Here is a 17,135-nt window from a genome sequence, read left to right as displayed (position 1 = left end):
CATTAACATTCGGATCAATTGTTAACATACCTGCCTGCAAGAACAGGCTGGGTTTTGACATCAGAAACGGTAATTCTGGATATTTATTGCTTAGCAGCACTGTTTTCCAAAGGCTTGGCAAGTGCTCAGGTCTTCAGGACGTCCCATGCAGTTCTTTTCTAGAAAGGAAGAATACTCCCAGGATCACGGATGGTTCTCTCCTTGGAGAAGACCAAATCACTGAAATATCCCGTCATGCTGTACCTCTTCCTGCCTCCTCTAAGGCTACGACAGCCCAATGAGCTCTGCCTTTTCTGAAGCAAAGATTGCACCAGGTCAGTCCTGTGTTGCTTTGTGCTATGGGGCCATCAGAACTCAGCTTTGGCTCAAGAAGGGACAGGACGAGATGGGGCAGGGAAAAAGGATGAGGAACACACCATAAACCAGCGGGATTTCCAAAGGCACCATGAAATAAGCCTACAAGACTTGAGCTATCTAGCACACGAAGGAGCTTTGAGAGAAGGGATGTAACCATCGTGTCTGCACCGCAGCGAGAGCCCCGAGGCATGTACGCGGCTCATGCTCCACTGAATTCTTACCGCATTTCTTCTCGGGATCCATTTAGCTCCCTCAGTTTCAGGCTGGAAGCGCTACCTTCCTCATTTAAGACAGTCACTTCATTTTTCAGAATAGCGTTTTCCTCTCTGAGCTTCTCAGCTTCACATCTGTGGCAGAGACACAAGACAAATGGAAACTGTTTGCGTATTGCCCAGGCCCACAGGGAAGAAATTACTAAAAGCCATGTAATAATAGCTCAAAACAAAGCTACAGTTGACTTATGTATGAATGGTACATGGATTCTATATTTAATTTAGTAAGAGCGCTTCCCAGATCATGGAAAAAGGGGCTTTTTGTGCATGTTTTTTACAGCTGAAGTTAATTAAAATGTAAGACACCTAGTAAAAGTTTCCTACTAATATCGTACTGTACCTTTCAGTCTTTAAGTTACAAATAACATAGAATCCTTAGGTTGGAAAAGACCTTAGAGATCAACTCCAACCGTACCTGTCCACTACTACATCATGGCCCCAAGCACCTCATCTACCTGTTTTTTAAACCCCTCCAGGGATGGGGACTCCACCACCTCCCTGGGCAGCCTCTGCCAGGGCTTGAGAACCCTTCCAGTAAAGAAATTTTTCCTGATGTCCACTCTAAACTTCCCCTGATGCAGCCTAAGGCCATTCCCTCTTGTCCTGTCACTTGGGGGAAGAGGCCAACACCCACCTCTCTGCAAAGTCCTTTCAGGGAGTTGTAGAGAGCAATGAGGTCTCCCCTCAGCCTCCTCTTCTCCAGGCTAAACACCCCCAGCTCCCAAACACACAAATGTACAAATACACCGCAATACAAAGACTTCTAGGAGAGCAAGCTGCTTCCCCAGCTATTTCCAGGCTCACGTGCTGGGAATGGCAGTGTTGGAAAGTGCCTTTTCTGTCCTGAGGCAACTGTAAGGAAGGAACTTCACCATGGTGTAATACCCAAAAAACCCATTTCCTAAAGGAAGCTGGTGCTGAACAATAATCAAGCCCCTTGTAGCCACTTTATGGCCCCCCAAAAATTTCCTTGCTGAAAAGCAGCAGTTAAAAACAAGTAGGCAACCTGTTATGTTCTACGTTATAATGGTATTTACCATTTCACACATCTGATGGATTCCTAACCCTAAGTGCTCCTGCCAGGGAAAAAATGCAAGCATATTTCTCAAGTATTAAATATTGAGAAAAATAAAAGCACTTTTAGCATTGCATGTAACATTCAGTACTGGAAGGGAGCGAACCGAGCGAAGAGGTGATATTAGTAAAGCTACAAGCGTTCTGAAAGCGCTACCATAGCATTATGGACATAAAAACATCGAGGTTTCTGATGAACTACACGCTGCAAAGGTGACCGCGTCCACAGACAGAACAGCTCCTGGTCAGGCAGGTCGCTCCTCGTGTTAAGTCACAGTCAGAGAGGAGTAAGTCACACACATTCATTTCAGCCGTCGTTATCCATGACTAATCAGCCTGCTTGCTAGGAGTTAGCGTCCGAGGCAGCGTTTTCTAATGAGAGTTAAACTACAGTGGTTAATGCAGGAGCCGCGCGGCAGGCAGGCGGCTGGGAAGCCCGGAGTGGGACGCTAGGTTAGTGTCTAACCGGCACGTCTCCCACAGAGTTACGTTACCTCAGAAGATCGACCTTTTGCTGCAGCTCAGTGCACGTGCTCTGCAAGCCGAGCGTCGCTGCAGTCCTCTCCTCTCTCTCCTCCTGGAAACGCGCGGCGTTTGGGTCACCCAGAGCGGCGGTTTTCTCCTTCGGCTTCCCGGGGGACTCTTGCAGCTCCCTCTCTTCCAACATCTCTTCCACCGTGCTGTCACTATGCTCGTGTTTATCTTGCTGACCTGTACACGCGGTGGCACATTCTTCCAGCTTCCCAAGCCGGCATCGCAGTCTTAACTTGTCGCTGTTTGCGCTTACATTTCCTTGTGCCTCTTGTTCTTGGACATCCTCCAATTCTTTAATTTTTTGGAGGAGCTGTGTGTTTTCCTCTCTGAGCTTAACACTTCCCAGTTGACTTTCTCCTATCTTGCCATGAAGGCTCCTCAGCTTACGCAGGTTGTCTTCTAGCACTTTATTTTTTTCAACTAACTTAATCATTTCTGATTTCAGATCCTCATTTTCCGCCTGAATTTCTTCCTGCAGCGACAGAAGTTTAGCCTGTGCTGTTGATCTGTCTTCTAACTCCTCAACTCGTTTCCAAAGCTGAGCTATGACCCTTTTCAGCTCACCATTTGTCGACCCAGGAGCAGGTTCACTCACCTCTTCAGCCTTCTCAAGCTCAACCTGCAGCTTCAAAGCACCCGCAGCGACCCCTTTGTTTCGGGGAGTCACTCTGTGATTTAGCGGATGATTCTTCTGCTGTTTAATACCATTGCGTAGCATTTTTGGTCTGGGTGTTCTTCCAAGAGCTTTCTCGAGATCTCTCTTTCTTTGCAGCAGAGCTGCCTGAGAAAGCAGCTCTTGATTCTTGTCACAATCCCGATTGCCGTTGGCTTCCAGCGCTGCTTTACTGCCTTGCATCCGACACGCCGGCACCCTGGGGGCACGACCGCCTGCTCCGGCTTTAACACACGCGTTCTCCACGTCTGAATCAACCTCTGTCATGTCTTCAAGGTCTGTAGCATCAGCCTCCGAAAGCGGCAGCGCATTTGGATCCGTTTCCTTGTCTACATCTTCACAGTCCCTGGGCAACCCTTCCAGAATGGGATCTATTCCATCTGACAGCTGGGACGGTGCTGAGCCGGGGTCGGAGCAGCCCGGGCTGGGAGGTTGCTCCGCAGCTCGCAACCTGTGCTGCAGCCGGATGATCTCGGCAGCCATCCTGACATTCTCCTTCACAGCTTGCTCGTGCACTTTCTGCAGACTTAAGAGGACATCTTTATCATCTCCCAGAGGCCCTGAGCCAGAGAAAGCAGTGATTTTGCTCTTTGCTTTTGCATACTCATTTTCCAGGACCCTGTAATGATTTTGTAGCGCGGAAAAACTACGGGCCTCCCACTGCAGTTTCTGTATTTTCTCTTGAAGGTTTGAGATTTCCAAACTCATCTCAGCCTTTTCCGCTTCTGCCCTTACACAGATCTCTTTGTTTAAACCCTCCAAAGCAAGAAGTTTGGAATTGAGGAGTTCTTTCTCTCGCTTATACTCACTGTCAAGCCTCTCCAGCTTCTGCCTAACCAGGTTCCCATTTTCCTCCACCACAGACAGACTCTCTTCTTTCTTCTTGAGCTGTTTTGCATGGTCGTTTTGGAGCTGTGTTATTTGATCACTCAGCTTTTTCTCTTGCTTCTCAGCAGCACTTCTCAGGTCTCGTAGCTCCTTCTGAAGCTGCTCTCTCTCACACACAAGCTTGTTCACCTCCTCCTTGAAGTTTTTCTCCAGGAGGTCCTTCTCCTGGCTCAGGGCAGAAGAAACAGCCTTTTCCTTTGCCAGACTTTCCTTCAGTGCCTCATGAGCTTCAGTGACCTCCTGAGCGATTTCATCCTTTTCAAATTCCCACTGAGATTTCTCCTCTTTTTGTTGCTCGGCAAGTTCACGCAACTCTCGCTGGTAACGGCCTTCCAGATTTTGGATTCTTTCTTCATATTTACTCACGAGTGTTTGTGTGTCGACAGAAAACTGAGTTTCTGCATGAGATGCTCTTCTGTTATAGTCACTTTCCATTTTTTTCCTAAACATGGTTAACATAATATATTACTAAATTCAGGGCTAACTCGGCAAGAGATTCAAATGGTTTTTTAGGCTGAATAAAACAAGCCAAAAACCTACTTTTTCACTGACTTCTACATGAAGTACTATTTGATGGGTGTTCCTGAGAGCCAAAGTTAAATTTGAAGCAGTTTGTTGGAACTTGAAGAATAAAAATCTAATTCCCTTTGAAAGGTATGGCTATTAAAAGTCCACAGAAAAGATTTCATGTTCAATATCACAGAATCATAGAATGGTTTGGGGTGGAAGAGACCTCAAAGCCCATCCAGTTCCACCGCTGCCATGGGCAGGGACACCTCCCACTGGATCAGGGGCTCCAAGCCTCATCCAAGCTGGCTTTGAACTTTGAGGTTTCCGAACTCATCTCGGCCTTCTCCAATTCTGCTCTTACACAAATGCCTTGCTTTAAACTCTCTCTGTTTTTGTTTAAACTCTCAAAACTGGTCTTGAATATACGCTCTTCTATTCTTGGGCTCAGGTTTGTTGGGGCAGACATTCCCACCCCAACCTCTCTCTGTCACCCCAGGACAATTTCAGTTTCTTTTGGCACTCGATCCTGGCTAAAAGCATTCACCAACCATCCCTTTACTTCTTCTGAAAAGAAGTCTGAAAACCCAAATGCTTTAAAAGTATAAAGTGCAGGCTTTTAAAGCACAAGGATCCTAAACGGAGCTCAAATTAATCACGTCTGGTTATGCTTTAACATTATTGTTGCCTCTGGGTGAGCTAAAAATCAGTACAAACATCTGCTTGAGAAAGGTCAGAAATAAAACCACCTCTGGATAGCAGCCTGGTGTTCTGGCACCGAGCAGGTAACAGCACTGTAAGCTGGAACTGAGCATCAGGAGTCACTTCTGCACTAGCTCCACCTTGGTCACCATGCCAAGACATCAAGGTCAGCATGCGCCACCCTGTCCCTGCCGCAGTGACACTCACCTTTCCTCCTCCAGGTCCTGCTTGTGCTTCCTCAGCAGTTCTTGCTGGAGCTCTTCCTTCTCCAGGGCGTGCACCTCTGCCATCCTTTTCAGCTGCTCATGAAAGCCACGTTCCAGCTCTCCTTTCTCCTCCTGAAGCGTCTGCACTAAAACTCTCATCTTCTCCTCCACCCAGACACCATTTTGAATCAGTTCTTCCCGTTCTCGACTAAACTTCTCATTTACCTGCTCCAGTCTGGCTCTAACATCATCTTCGTGCTCCTGCCTCAATAGTTCTTGCAGACTGGCTTTTTCCTCTTCAAAATGCATTTGTAATTTGGTTTTCTCATCATTATATTTACACTCAAGCTTTTCCTGCTGTTCTCTGAGCACTGCTGCCTCTCCTTGCAGCTCTGCAATTTGATTTTTAAGGAGAGTTATTTGCTTTTCCATGGCATGAATCTCTTCAGTGTACTTCTTCCTCATGTCCTCTTGCTCTTTCTCACAGTGGATTTTTGTCTCATCTAGCTGCTTTTCGTAACGGCTCACCTACAAAAAGGAAAACAGACTGGTTTGATTTCTACATCATCTGATACAGAGATGGTTTCTCTGCGTTTCTGTATTCTATATTTCCATATATTCTTCATCACAACAGTTTCACTGTCCCTGTGTTATGCCATACAAGAAATGAATAAATGTAGCTCTATACCAACTATAATTTTAGAACATTTGCTCTGACAGATGCAGTGGAACCTGACAGGACTTCAGCTTCTGGTCCTGGAGCACCTTCCATATGAGGCCAGGCTGAGAGAGTTGGGGTTGTTCAGCCTGGAGAAGAGAAGGCTCAGAAGGGAGAACTTAGAGCAGCTTCCAGCGCTGAGAGGGGCTCCAGGAAAGCTGGGGAGGGGCTTTTGACAAAGGCCTGGAGTGACAGGATGAGGGGGAACGGCTTTAAATTGGAAAGAGGAAGATTTAGGAAAGGCATTAGGAAGAATTTCTTCACACTGAGGATGGGGAGGCCCTGGCCCAGGTTGCCCAGAGCAGGGGTGGCTGCCCCATCCCTGGAGGGGTTCAAGGCCAGGCTGGATGGGGCTTGGAGCCCCTGATCCAGTGGGAGGCTGGAATCAGAGGGGGTTGGAATAAGATTATTTTTAAGGTCCCTTCCAGCTCAAACCATTCTATGATTCCGAGCCAACTCTGGCCACCTCTACCACACAGCAAACCTCACCCGCTGAGCAGGGCAGGTCTCACCTCAAAACATCGCAGCTCCAAGACTGGAGGCTGACAGGAGGGGTCGTGCTGTGCCAGCTCACCCTTGCGCTGTAGACAGGCCCCAGAGTGTAGCTGCCCCAGCCTTGTAAGCCCAACTGGACCCCAGCTGTGTCCGCGGAGAACCAGTGGAGATGATAGAATGGTTTGGATTGGAAGGGACCTTAAAGATCACCTGGTTCCAATCCCCCAGCCATGAGAAGTGCCCAGGCACAGCCTCTAGCAATGCAGACTCCTTCCAGCATCCTCTCAAACCCACAATTATCCCCTGCCAGCAGAAATGAAGTGGCTAATTGCGATGCAGCAGGCTTGCAAGACAAGAGCAGCAATACAGCCTGGGAAAGGCTCACTGCTCTCCCAGTAGCAGGGGGCAGCATGAGGATCTACTGCAGCTTTTCACTCAGCGACACGCAGGAGGAGCAGGGAAGGTAGGGGCTGAGACTCACAGACCAGGAATAAAGCGTCCTAGACCATTGCACTTGTATGAGGAGGCTGGAAAAGTTGTGAAAGTTTGTTTTAATTTAAAAGAGCTTACTGTGTCTTCAAACTCCTGTTTGAGGTGATGTAGGTCCCTGTGATGTTGCTCCTTCATTTGTTCAATAGCCATTTCTGCCTCTATGCTCATGTTTAGTGGGTTGCAATCTTCTGAACCAAGTCCTTTAAAAATAATAATTATATAAGTGTTCTCAAAGCCCAAAGAGATACATTCTGAACAGAATTATTTCATCGATTTAGACTTGTTTAGGCAGCTTATTTACAGCTCTCAAGTCCCCATCACACAGAGACAAGAAACAGCAAATATAAATTCTAGCTTTGAATACAATACAGTGGCTCGATTCCACTTAACATTAAATAACAAAACAGAGGTGGTGAGGGGTGATGCTTGAGTCTGAGCGGCTGTTTGGGAAAGCCTTTAAGATGTTATCATAAATAGCTCCAGCAGAGCAGTTGGTCACCCAGGAGATGTGTTACCTTGGTCAGGCTCAATACCGCCATTGCCGTGGCTTTTCATATCGATGTCGAACTCTTCGGACAGGGAGTTTTTCAGCGAAGGCCTGAGCATTTTGCCTTGGGCACGGTACTCCTGCAGCTCATCTATCTGGTCTTGCAGCTCCTGAGACGGGGGGAGAAAGAAGCCTGAGTGAAAGCAGATACGGCAGCTCAGCATCCACTTCCACGGTGTAGGAGGGAATTAAGAGTAGGTAAAGACTTGATAATCCTGCTGTCGCACCACGGTCAGTCACCCTCCTACTGGCAAAACAATGCCCTTCTCCAAGGTCCAACCTGTGCAAGTGACAGATGTGAGTCACAGAATCATAGAATCTCTTGGTGGGAAAAGACCTTTGAGATCATTGAATCCAACCGTACCTGTCCACTACTAAACCAGATCCCTGAGCACCTCATCTACCTGGCTTTTAAACCCCTCCAGGGATGGGGACTCCACCACCTTCCCGTTCAGTGAAGAAATGTTTCCTGATGTCCAATCTAACCCTCCCCAGACACTACTTGATGCCATTTCCTCTCGTCCCATCACCTCTCACTCGGGTGAAGGGACCAACACCCACCTCACCACAACCTCCTTTCAGGTAGTTGCAGACAGTGATGAGGTCTCCCCTCAGCCTCCTCTTCTCCAGAATAAACAACCCCAGGTCCCTCAGCTGCCTCTCATAACCCTTGTTCTCCAGCCCCCTCCCCAGCTGTGTTTCCTTCCCTAGACACGCTCCAGCCCCTCAATGTCCTTCTTGGAGTGAAGGACCCAAAACATACCCCAGGATTCGAGGTGTGATCTCACAGCACCAAGTCCAGGGGGACGATCCCTTCCCTGCTCCCGCTGGCCACCCCATGGCTGATCCAAGCCAAGATGCCATTGGCCACCTGGGTCACTGCTGGCTCACATTCAGGCGCTGTCAACCAACACCCTCAGTTTCTTCTCCTCCAAGCCTGGAGCTGCACAGGGTTGTTGTGTCCCAAGTGCAGGACTGGGCACTTGGCCTTGTTGAACCCCATCCTGTTGGTCTCAGCCCATCAATCCAGCCTGTCCAGGTCCCTCTGTAGAGCCTCCCTACCCTCCAGCAGGTCAACACTTCCTCCCGTATTTCCTACTAAAAGAGCAGAAGCTTCTTCAGACCAAGAGCCTGTATACATTCTGCCTCTGAAATATATTGTGCTCCAGGACCTCTCTCTTTATTCCTTCTTCCTTTGATCTTTTCTAAACAGCAGCTTAGGAACATTTTCAAACAGTTGAGAAACACCTCCTCAAACATCATCTACTTGAAAAATCAAACCAGAAGCAAAGAATCAAATTAGGAAAGAGATACCCTCATTACTGAATTTACCATCTGGCACTTCTGCCCGCTTGCCAGAGGAATATCCCGAGCGCTCGTGCCAAGTGCCATGCGCTCAGCTCAACGAGTGGTGTTTATTGAGGATAATGAACCCCTGAGTGTGTAAATACACGATTCTGCAGATTTCCGTGGTTCAGAAAGCGAAACTTGAGGACCAATTTATATCTGGCAGTACTCAAAAAAAACTGCGCATTCAAGCAACTTACCAAGAAGCATCCTTTCAGCAAACACTTCCAGGAAAGCTTCCCAAGAGAGATATCGTGGGGATCCAGACTAGACGACCCTTTGGCCAAGGGAGCCCTTTATGGACTGAAAATGGTCATGCAGACCAGATGAGCTGAATAGTCATCAGAAAGCAGGTATGGAAATAGATACAGACCCACTTTAAAGAATTACTTCAGGCAAGCTCTGAGGAGGCAGATGGCAATCTTTACATTGCCAGTTCTATTTTAAGACAACACTACTGGTTTGGAAACCACCAGGACTCAGATATCTCCTATTTCTGCTGTTAGTTCCTGCAGTTCTGAATGTGAGTGAAGCCAAAGTTTGTTTCCTAAGCCAAACAAACACTTGTACCCAACTGCACAAGGCGTTGAGCCCAATGTGTGGCTGGAGAACACAAGTGGCTCCATAGACCCGATCTCAATCTGAGGATCCATCTCATCCTCTTAGCTCAGCCGATTGCCTCTGTGGCAAGAGCTTTTGACCCCCTAAAGAACTTGGATTAACATTAAAAAAACCCCATTATGCAGGAAATAAAACAGCGGCGTTCTATTGTTGCACTGGGCTGCTCTTTGAAGCAAGGGTATTCTTGGTGAACACAGGCAGACCGTGCCGACTCTCGAGCCCACAGTCCCTGGGCTCCACTTACTCTGCACTTCTGCTCGTACTCGCTTCTCATCTGCGCCAGCCTCTCCTCCTGCAGGAAAAACTCTGCGCTGCTGGGATCCAGGTCACCAAACTGAAACGGCACAAATGGGATCCGGTTACTCTTCCATCCAGCAGCCCTGCAGCCTGCACTCTCTCCCCTCTGGTTTTATTTTGAGCACTGAAACTGCTGGCAGGGGACAATGAGCAACCTCCCAACAAACACAAGCTGCTATCTCGCCAGAGCTCTCACTTTGATCTCAGATCACAGCTTTCCAGCTCAGCTTATGCACATCTCGGTTGAATAAACAATCCCGGCTTTAAAGAAGTCTGGAAAACAGATGCTGGGTGAGAATCCCAACACATGAGCTTTTGTCTGCAGACGCACACACAGAGAAATGCCTTTGGAGAAAGTGATATTCTGATGATTGCCTCGATTATCATAGAATCATAGAATAGTTTGGTTGGAAGGGACCTTAAAGATCGTCTAATTCCATCCATGGGCAGGGACACCTCCCGCTGGATCAGGGGCTCCAAGCCCCATCCAACCTGGCCTTGAACCCCTCCAGGGATGGGGCAGCCACCTCTGCTCTGGGCAACCTGGTCCAGGGCCTCCCCACCCTCAGTGTGAAGAGTCCAGCGTTCAGCAGAGAGGCCACAGAACATCCAACACCTCATGTATCAGAAAGGACCTGCACGTTGGGTCTGTTCAAAACTGCGCGCTGGGGGATGGAAAGCCCTGCGGATCTGCAGGATGATTGCTTCCCTGTAAGGCACCCTGCTGCTAATTAGTACAAAACTACAGCTAAGGTGGAGTATCTTTCATTTCCTTAACTGGAAGTCAGTCAGGTGGCCCGTGCCAGCAAGGCAGCCGTGCGCAGGGACACTAAGAGCCTCTGGCTAGTGGTTAAATTGGCCGCTTGAGTGCAGTAACCGAAAAGCAATTTAGTTCTGGAAGCATACCGGGAAGGGGAGGATTTACCTTCTCAGCCAGGACGTTTTCCAAGTTCCTCTGCAGTTTGCTTGCCAAACTTTCATACTCGGCCAGTTTTTCTCCTGTTTCCAGCAGCTCGCTCTCCAGGCGGCTGTTTTCCTGGAGCAAACAAAACCCCGCGACAGCCTCAGCATTTGGAGAAGGAAAACATTAGCACGTGGTGGCTCATGAGAAAAGAGTAACCAGCCACTCAGTTGAGAGCATAACACTGCTGCAAGCTCCAGCCAAATACAGGGGCTGTGAATTCATTACCTACAAACGTACAACTCCCCCAGAGCAAAACTGCTTTAGAGATTTCATAGAACCAATTGGTTGGAAAAGACCTTTGAGATGGAGTCCAGCTGCACCTGTCCACTACTAAACCAGATCCTTGAGCACCTCATCTGCCCACCTTTCAAACACCTCCAGGGATGGGGACTCCACCACCTCCCCAGGAGGCTTTTCTTTAAGCAATACTTTAAACTTCATTAGGATGTTTCACCTCCTGCCTGGCAGTTGAAGAGCCAGCAAGGCAGACAGCCCATCCCAGAGCTGTACACATTGTGCATGATCATAGAATCATGGAATGGTTTGGGTTGGAAGGGACCTCAAAGCCCATCCAGTCCCACCCTTGCCATGGGCAGGGACACCTCCCACTGGATCAGGGACTCCAAGCCCCATCCAGCCTGGCCTTGAACCCCTCCAGGGATGGGGCAGCCACCCCCGCTCTGGGCAACCTGGGCCAGGGCCTCCCCACCCTCACAGCAGAACATTTCTTCCTAGAATCTCATCCCAATCTCCCCTCTTTCAGCTGAAAACCATTCCCCTCATCCTATCCCTGCACTCACAACGGCAGCAGAGATTTGAAATGCAGCCTTAGAAATCCAAGGAGTGACCTATCAAGGTGACCCAAAAAACCAATTCTCAGATCCTCCTCTCTTTCTTACCACCAAAATTACCTTCAACACGTACTGCAACACATCCTCTCAACAAGGACTACGTTGCAATCATTGCTCCCTGCTTCAGGACATCCTTGCCTTCAAGAGGAAAACCCTGGCTGCATTTAGTCCCTGTTACCTTCAGGGAGAGGGCCAGGTGGTCCCGGATGTAGTTCTCATCAGTTTTCAGCTTTTCTATCTCCTGCTCCAGCTCCAGCCGTTGTTTGTTAGCCTGCTGCAGGATTTGCTCCCGCTCTTTCTGGAGCTCGTTCTTTAAAGCTGCAATTCGTTCCTTATACTCTTCATCCAGCTTCCTATGAAGGCATTGAAGGCAAGAAATGCTTGTAAGAAGGTGACAGCAGGTAACACCATGCCTGAAGCTTGGTGGCGATCAGCAGTGACCCCAAAGAAGAGGGGAGGGATGAACCAGGATGCTGTACCTGAGGTTGTACTCGTTACGGCGCTCAATCGCAGTGTGGTGGTCATCCACTTCAGAAGCCATCAGGGATTTCAGCTTCTCAGCTTTTTCCAGGTCCGATCGCAGCTTTTCTTTCTCTCTGGCCACTTGGTCCACCCGCTCCCTAGAGGAAGCACCGTGTCCTGGGTCAGGTTCCCCCTCCTGGCTCCCCGAAAGAATTCTAGAGTGACTTGGTTGGAAGGGATCTTAAAGCTCATCCACAGCTCCTGTGGGCAACCTGGGCCAGGGCCTTATCACCCTCAGAGTAAAACATTTCTTCCTAAGATCTCCTCTCTATCTCCACTCTTTCAGCTGAAAACTGTTCCCCCTCCATCCTCTCCCTGCCCTCCTTGACTAAAATCCCCTCCCCAGCTTTCCTGGAGCCCCTTTCAGTGCTGGAAGCTGCTCTAAGATCTCCTCAGAGCCTTCTCTTCTCCAGGCTGAACAACCTCAACTCTCTCAGACTGTCTTCGTAGCAGAGCTGCTCCAGCCCTCAGATCCTTACACTACATCTAATCTGGTTTTGATCACAAGTTTGTAAGATCTGCCTCACGGAGCAGCTTTCCCGATGGGAACTTGACAACCAACCTCTCCACTGAGTCAACATAAAAAGCTATTTAGATGTGTAGATCCAAAGGAACAGTGGGAAGCCTCATCTGGGGAGGTTTCATACAAGCAAAGCGAGCAGCTTGCAAGCAACAAGCAGGAAACCGACAGGTAAAAGGACACGTGCAGTCAATGACCAGCAAAAGTCATCGATGGCGATGGATGCAGGGACTGATAAACATCCAAACTATTCAAAGCTTTGCAGTACAAACAAAACATCACTAAGCTGGAGCTCGTGTACAGGGCAGATGGATGCGAGTTACACAATGGGAATGGACCCAAAACTGCGGGCGTGGTGCTTAGAGCTCTCCCAAGTGGGGCAGACAAGATGATCCATTGATGCGTGGGAAGAAATATTTGAGCTTCAGTAGCACATGTATATAATTTGTAAATTAATAAATACACATACAGGGAAACATCGCCCATCTCCTCCACTCCCTCGCTGGAGAGGCCTGAATGGCAAGTCCAGTGCAAATCAAACTGTGTTGACTTTCAAATGATAAAAGTGGGGGTACACAGTGTTTTTGTACCTATAATGTGGCAAAAACCTACATCACACTATTGCAAGAAATCATTTAGGATTCAAGGTGCTGCTTATCAAGCTGCACCAGCCTCTGCCTTAAGTTTTATAGAATCATTATGTTGGAAAAGACCTTTGACATCACCAATTCCAACCATATCTGTCCACTAAATCCTATCCCTAAGCACTTAATTTCCCGGTCCTTTAAACCCCTCCAGGGATGGGGACTCCCCCACCTCCCTGAGCAGCCGTTCCAGGGCCTGAGAACCCTTTCTGTGAAGAAATTTTTCCTAATGTCCAATCTAAACTTCCCCTGATGCACTCCATGGCTTTCAATGATGGCTGTAGACCATTTCCAGAATGCAGAGCAGGCCTGGAAACAGCCTGCTGCTGCAATTTTTGTTCTTTTAAAGTATATTTTTCTGCGACACTTCGAACATTTTAACTGTTTGAAATGAAAGTGGAAAGTTTGACCAAGCTGGCACAGCATTAAGCCTTCCAGCAACACAGTAGCTGATGCTCCTTGGAGGGATGCTGTCAACCACCCTTTCTCAGCTGCTACATCAGCTCCTTCTTGGCCAAATGGGGAGGGCAGTGAGGGAGCAGCAGAGCTGGCGAGCCTGGTGACTTACAGTAAGTGCCTGATCTCTGTTTTGAAGCTCGCCAGGGCTGCCTGGTGGATTCCGTTCTTGTTTATTAAAAGCTCATTTTCCAGCGCCAGCGTCAGCTCTGTCAGGTTCACCTTCCCATCCAAGCTGAAATCCAAAGCCTGCAAAACCAACACATCGTTAGAGCCAAACGAGCTTTCCTGCCCTGCAGGGGCCTGGAACATTCGTACGTGAAGTGACAGAATAAAATGAGAAGGCTCAGAGAAGATCCTTGCTTGCTGATTAATCTGTCACAAACGCCTTTGGGGCAACAAACCAGACATCTCCGCCACCTCCCTACGTTAAAGAGCTGCTGGCAGCTGTGGAGATGGAAAGTGTGCTGGCTGGGCTGCAAGACCAACAGGAAATTAAGCCCATGCCTGATTAAAAGTATTAATTCTCTAGGGCACCCAACTACACCGGCCTTTTTCCATATTCTAATGCCGCAAGAAAGCGGCTGGAGACGTTCATGTTAAAGACGACCAGCTCTTGCAATAGAGACATCACAGAGGAAGCCTGGTAGGAGGTATTTGATAGCAAAGATCCCACCTCTTTGAAAATAAATTGTCAGCAACTGCTTGTAATTTCCTTCAACCTAACTCCACAGGAGCACAAGGCGGGATGTGGCAGGGCTGGAACTCTGCAAACCCCGGAGAAACCAGCACGGTGGTACCGGTAAGGAAACAAGGGAGCAGTGAAAGCAAGAAGCAGGAGAGAAGGTGAAGGTCTACCACGCCAGTCTGGGGAGAGCAGAACCAGGTTATCAAGCTACAAGTGAGCTTTAAAGCCTAAGCAATGAGTTTATTACTAGGTGGATGTTCAATATTCACGTGGACATTAGTGCCAAGGGAAATCTGCCATCATCGCTGCTGGGAACGCAGCGATGGTCTCGGAAGAGACATGTGAAATGATCTTCTCCACCCCCAGCTTCTAGTAAGACAGGGTTTATTTCAGGTATCTGAATTGAAACCCACATTACCCTTTTACTCTGTATAACAAAGCACTAATTACCGGGCAGGCTTTCAAGTGCTGCCCTCCACCTCAGTACAAGCAATAATTCAAGTCAGCCCCATGCTAAAAGGTTTGCGAGTGCAACTCTCTTCAGTGCTGTTAAAGGGATTTAATTGCATCCTACAAATCTAGGTGACCTCTTGGAGCTAAGCTGGAAGTCACGTTACATTGTTATCATTACCTTGTAGCTCTCTGGGATGCAGCATCATTTCAATATAGGAAATTATTAGACGTTTCCCAGAATTTCTTATTGGTAGCACTGGGAATTTTAAATGGAGGGAAAAATATAATCCAGCATGGGGAGAAATAAAAGCAAAAGAGGGGAGGTGGAGCTGCTGGTTACCTTCAGGATCTCCTGGCTGTTCTCTATGCCTTCCTGGTGCCAGCAGTCGAGGACTCCCTCCACGCAGCCGTAGCCCATCCCATCGTCCAGGCTGGAGAAGAGGCAGAAGCCAACGGTGCTGGGCATGGCCGAGGGGGTGGTCGTGCGCCTCCCGCTCTCGTCGAAGGACTGCGGAGAGGGGAGAGGGTGCGGCAGGGCACGGGCAGAGCCGGCATCTGGCCACCTCGTGATGGGAAGAGCTTATAAATGTAATTTTGCTAACAGTACTCCGGGGATTAAGGATGAAATCTGCTTTTTCTCACTGCCAAGCAAATAGCTGCCGCTGACCTCAGGGCACCACAGCACGACCAGGCACTTCAGTCTTAAAATAAATTCAAGGAGGAACAATCCCAGAACTGCCCTCGATGCTCCAAAAGTGTTTTCCACAGTCTGTTTCTGGTTTCAAGTGTCACCTCATCTCAAAAGGCTGCAAGGAGCACGTGCACAGGTATTTTTGCTCTAGCCCTCAGCTTCCAGGCAGAGATGGGCAGCAGATTTCAAACTCCAATTTTGGGGTTTTTGAGAGAAAAGATGCAGGTCCTGCACGCTCACTTGGCCTACCCAAGCCAGGGCTTTGCCCTGCAACCAGCTTAGACTATTTACCTACTGCACTTCACAGCCTGCAGGAGCCTCTTTTATAGAATTATCGAATTGCTTGGCTAGAAGAGACCTTGGAGATCGAGTCTGTACCTGTCCACTACTAAACCAGATCCCTGAACACCTCAGCTCTCCAGCTTTTAAACCCCTCCAGGGATGGGGACTCCACCACCTCCCTGGGCAGCCTCTGCCAGGGCCTGAGAACCCTTTCTGGGAAGAAATATTTCCTGATGTCCAGTCTAAGCCTGCCCTGGCGCAGCTTGAGGCCATTGCCTGTGGTCCTGTCCCCTGTCACTTGGGAGAAGAGACCAACACCCACCTCACCACAACCTCCTCTCAGGTAGCTGCAGACAGTGATGAGGTCTCCCCTCAGCCTCCCTTCTCCAGGCTAAACAACCCCAGGTCCCTCAGCCGCCCCTCATAATCCTTGTTCTCCAGCCCCTTCCCTTCTCTGGAAAGGTGGGATTTCTCTGCCTAGGTGGGATTTGTCCCAAACTTCTCCCCCTTCTCCTGCTTTTACCCCAGGATCCCCCTGGCTTTCTCACCTGCATGGAGAGGTGTCGTTTCAGCTGCCTGTACGGAGTCGATGCTGAAGGTGTCAGTGGCTTTCCGTTTCTAAACAAGCTATAGAAGAAATCCTCTATGCTCATGGTGCCATCCTGCTCCAGGCTATGAAGCACCTCTTCGAGCACCTGGGGATATTGCCAAAACCACCATAGTCACAATTTGGCAGAGCAGAAAACATTCCATTCCTTAAGTATCTACAAAAAAGAGCAAAGCGAGACCTGGTACACGGCCCTGACACGACACCGGGATCACAGCCTTCATCCAGAGAACTGCAGAGCCACGTACCCCACAGAAACCCTGCCTGGAAAAGGGTGGAAGCTCCTGGTTGACTTGAAGCCTCCACCTTAAGGTCATCGAATCGCAGAACTGTTTGTCTTGGAAAAGGCCTCTCAGCTCATCCCGTCCAACCATCAGCCCAACCACACGGTGCCTACAAAACCATGTCCTCAAGTGCCACAGACACGCGGTTTGAACCCCTCCAGAGATGGAGACTCCACCACTGCCCTAGGCAGCCTCTGCCAGGGCTTCACCACTCTGTTAGTAACTGAATTTTTCCTAATATCCAATCTAAACCTCCCCTGATGCAGCTTGAGGCCATTTCCTCTCAGCTCAACACTTGTTACCTGGGAGAAGAGCCCAGCATCCACCTCACCAGACCCTCTTTTTCAGGGAGCTGCAGAGAGCGATGAGGTCTCCCCTCAGCCTCCTCTTCTCCAGGTTAAACAACCCCAGATCCCTCAGCCACCCTCAGAACCCCTGGTCTC

At 48.9% G+C, this 17,135-nt stretch overlaps 1 protein-coding gene across 1 annotated transcript in view; it reads right to left on the bottom strand.

Annotated features, from left to right (window-relative positions):
* The window catches only part of NIN (ninein), a 179,699-nt gene that overhangs the window by 128,880 nt on the left and 33,684 nt on the right, over positions 1 to 17,135 (bottom strand). The window contains exons 7-18 of the mRNA XM_069856937.1: positions 16,350 to 16,496; positions 15,169 to 15,336; positions 13,800 to 13,936; positions 12,025 to 12,165; positions 11,724 to 11,898; positions 10,656 to 10,766; positions 9,678 to 9,767; positions 7,434 to 7,575; positions 6,997 to 7,118; positions 5,215 to 5,741; positions 2,198 to 4,240; positions 579 to 704 (exon numbers count right to left, since the gene is read on the bottom strand). Of these exons, the coding sequence (XP_069713038.1) occupies positions 579 to 704; positions 2,198 to 4,240; positions 5,215 to 5,741; positions 6,997 to 7,118; positions 7,434 to 7,575; positions 9,678 to 9,767; positions 10,656 to 10,766; positions 11,724 to 11,898; positions 12,025 to 12,165; positions 13,800 to 13,936; positions 15,169 to 15,336; positions 16,350 to 16,496 (3,929 nt within the window). The remainder of the gene's footprint in view (positions 1 to 578; positions 705 to 2,197; positions 4,241 to 5,214; positions 5,742 to 6,996; positions 7,119 to 7,433; positions 7,576 to 9,677; positions 9,768 to 10,655; positions 10,767 to 11,723; positions 11,899 to 12,024; positions 12,166 to 13,799; positions 13,937 to 15,168; positions 15,337 to 16,349; positions 16,497 to 17,135) is intronic.

The sequence above is a fragment of the Phaenicophaeus curvirostris genome, chromosome 5 (genome assembly GCF_032191515.1).
Source record: "Phaenicophaeus curvirostris isolate KB17595 chromosome 5, BPBGC_Pcur_1.0, whole genome shotgun sequence".
In the NCBI taxonomy this organism is placed as follows: domain Eukaryota; kingdom Metazoa; phylum Chordata; class Aves; order Cuculiformes; family Cuculidae; genus Phaenicophaeus; species Phaenicophaeus curvirostris.
The sequence above is the reverse complement of the archived record's forward strand: the minus strand, read 5'-3'. Positions and strand labels throughout refer to the sequence as shown.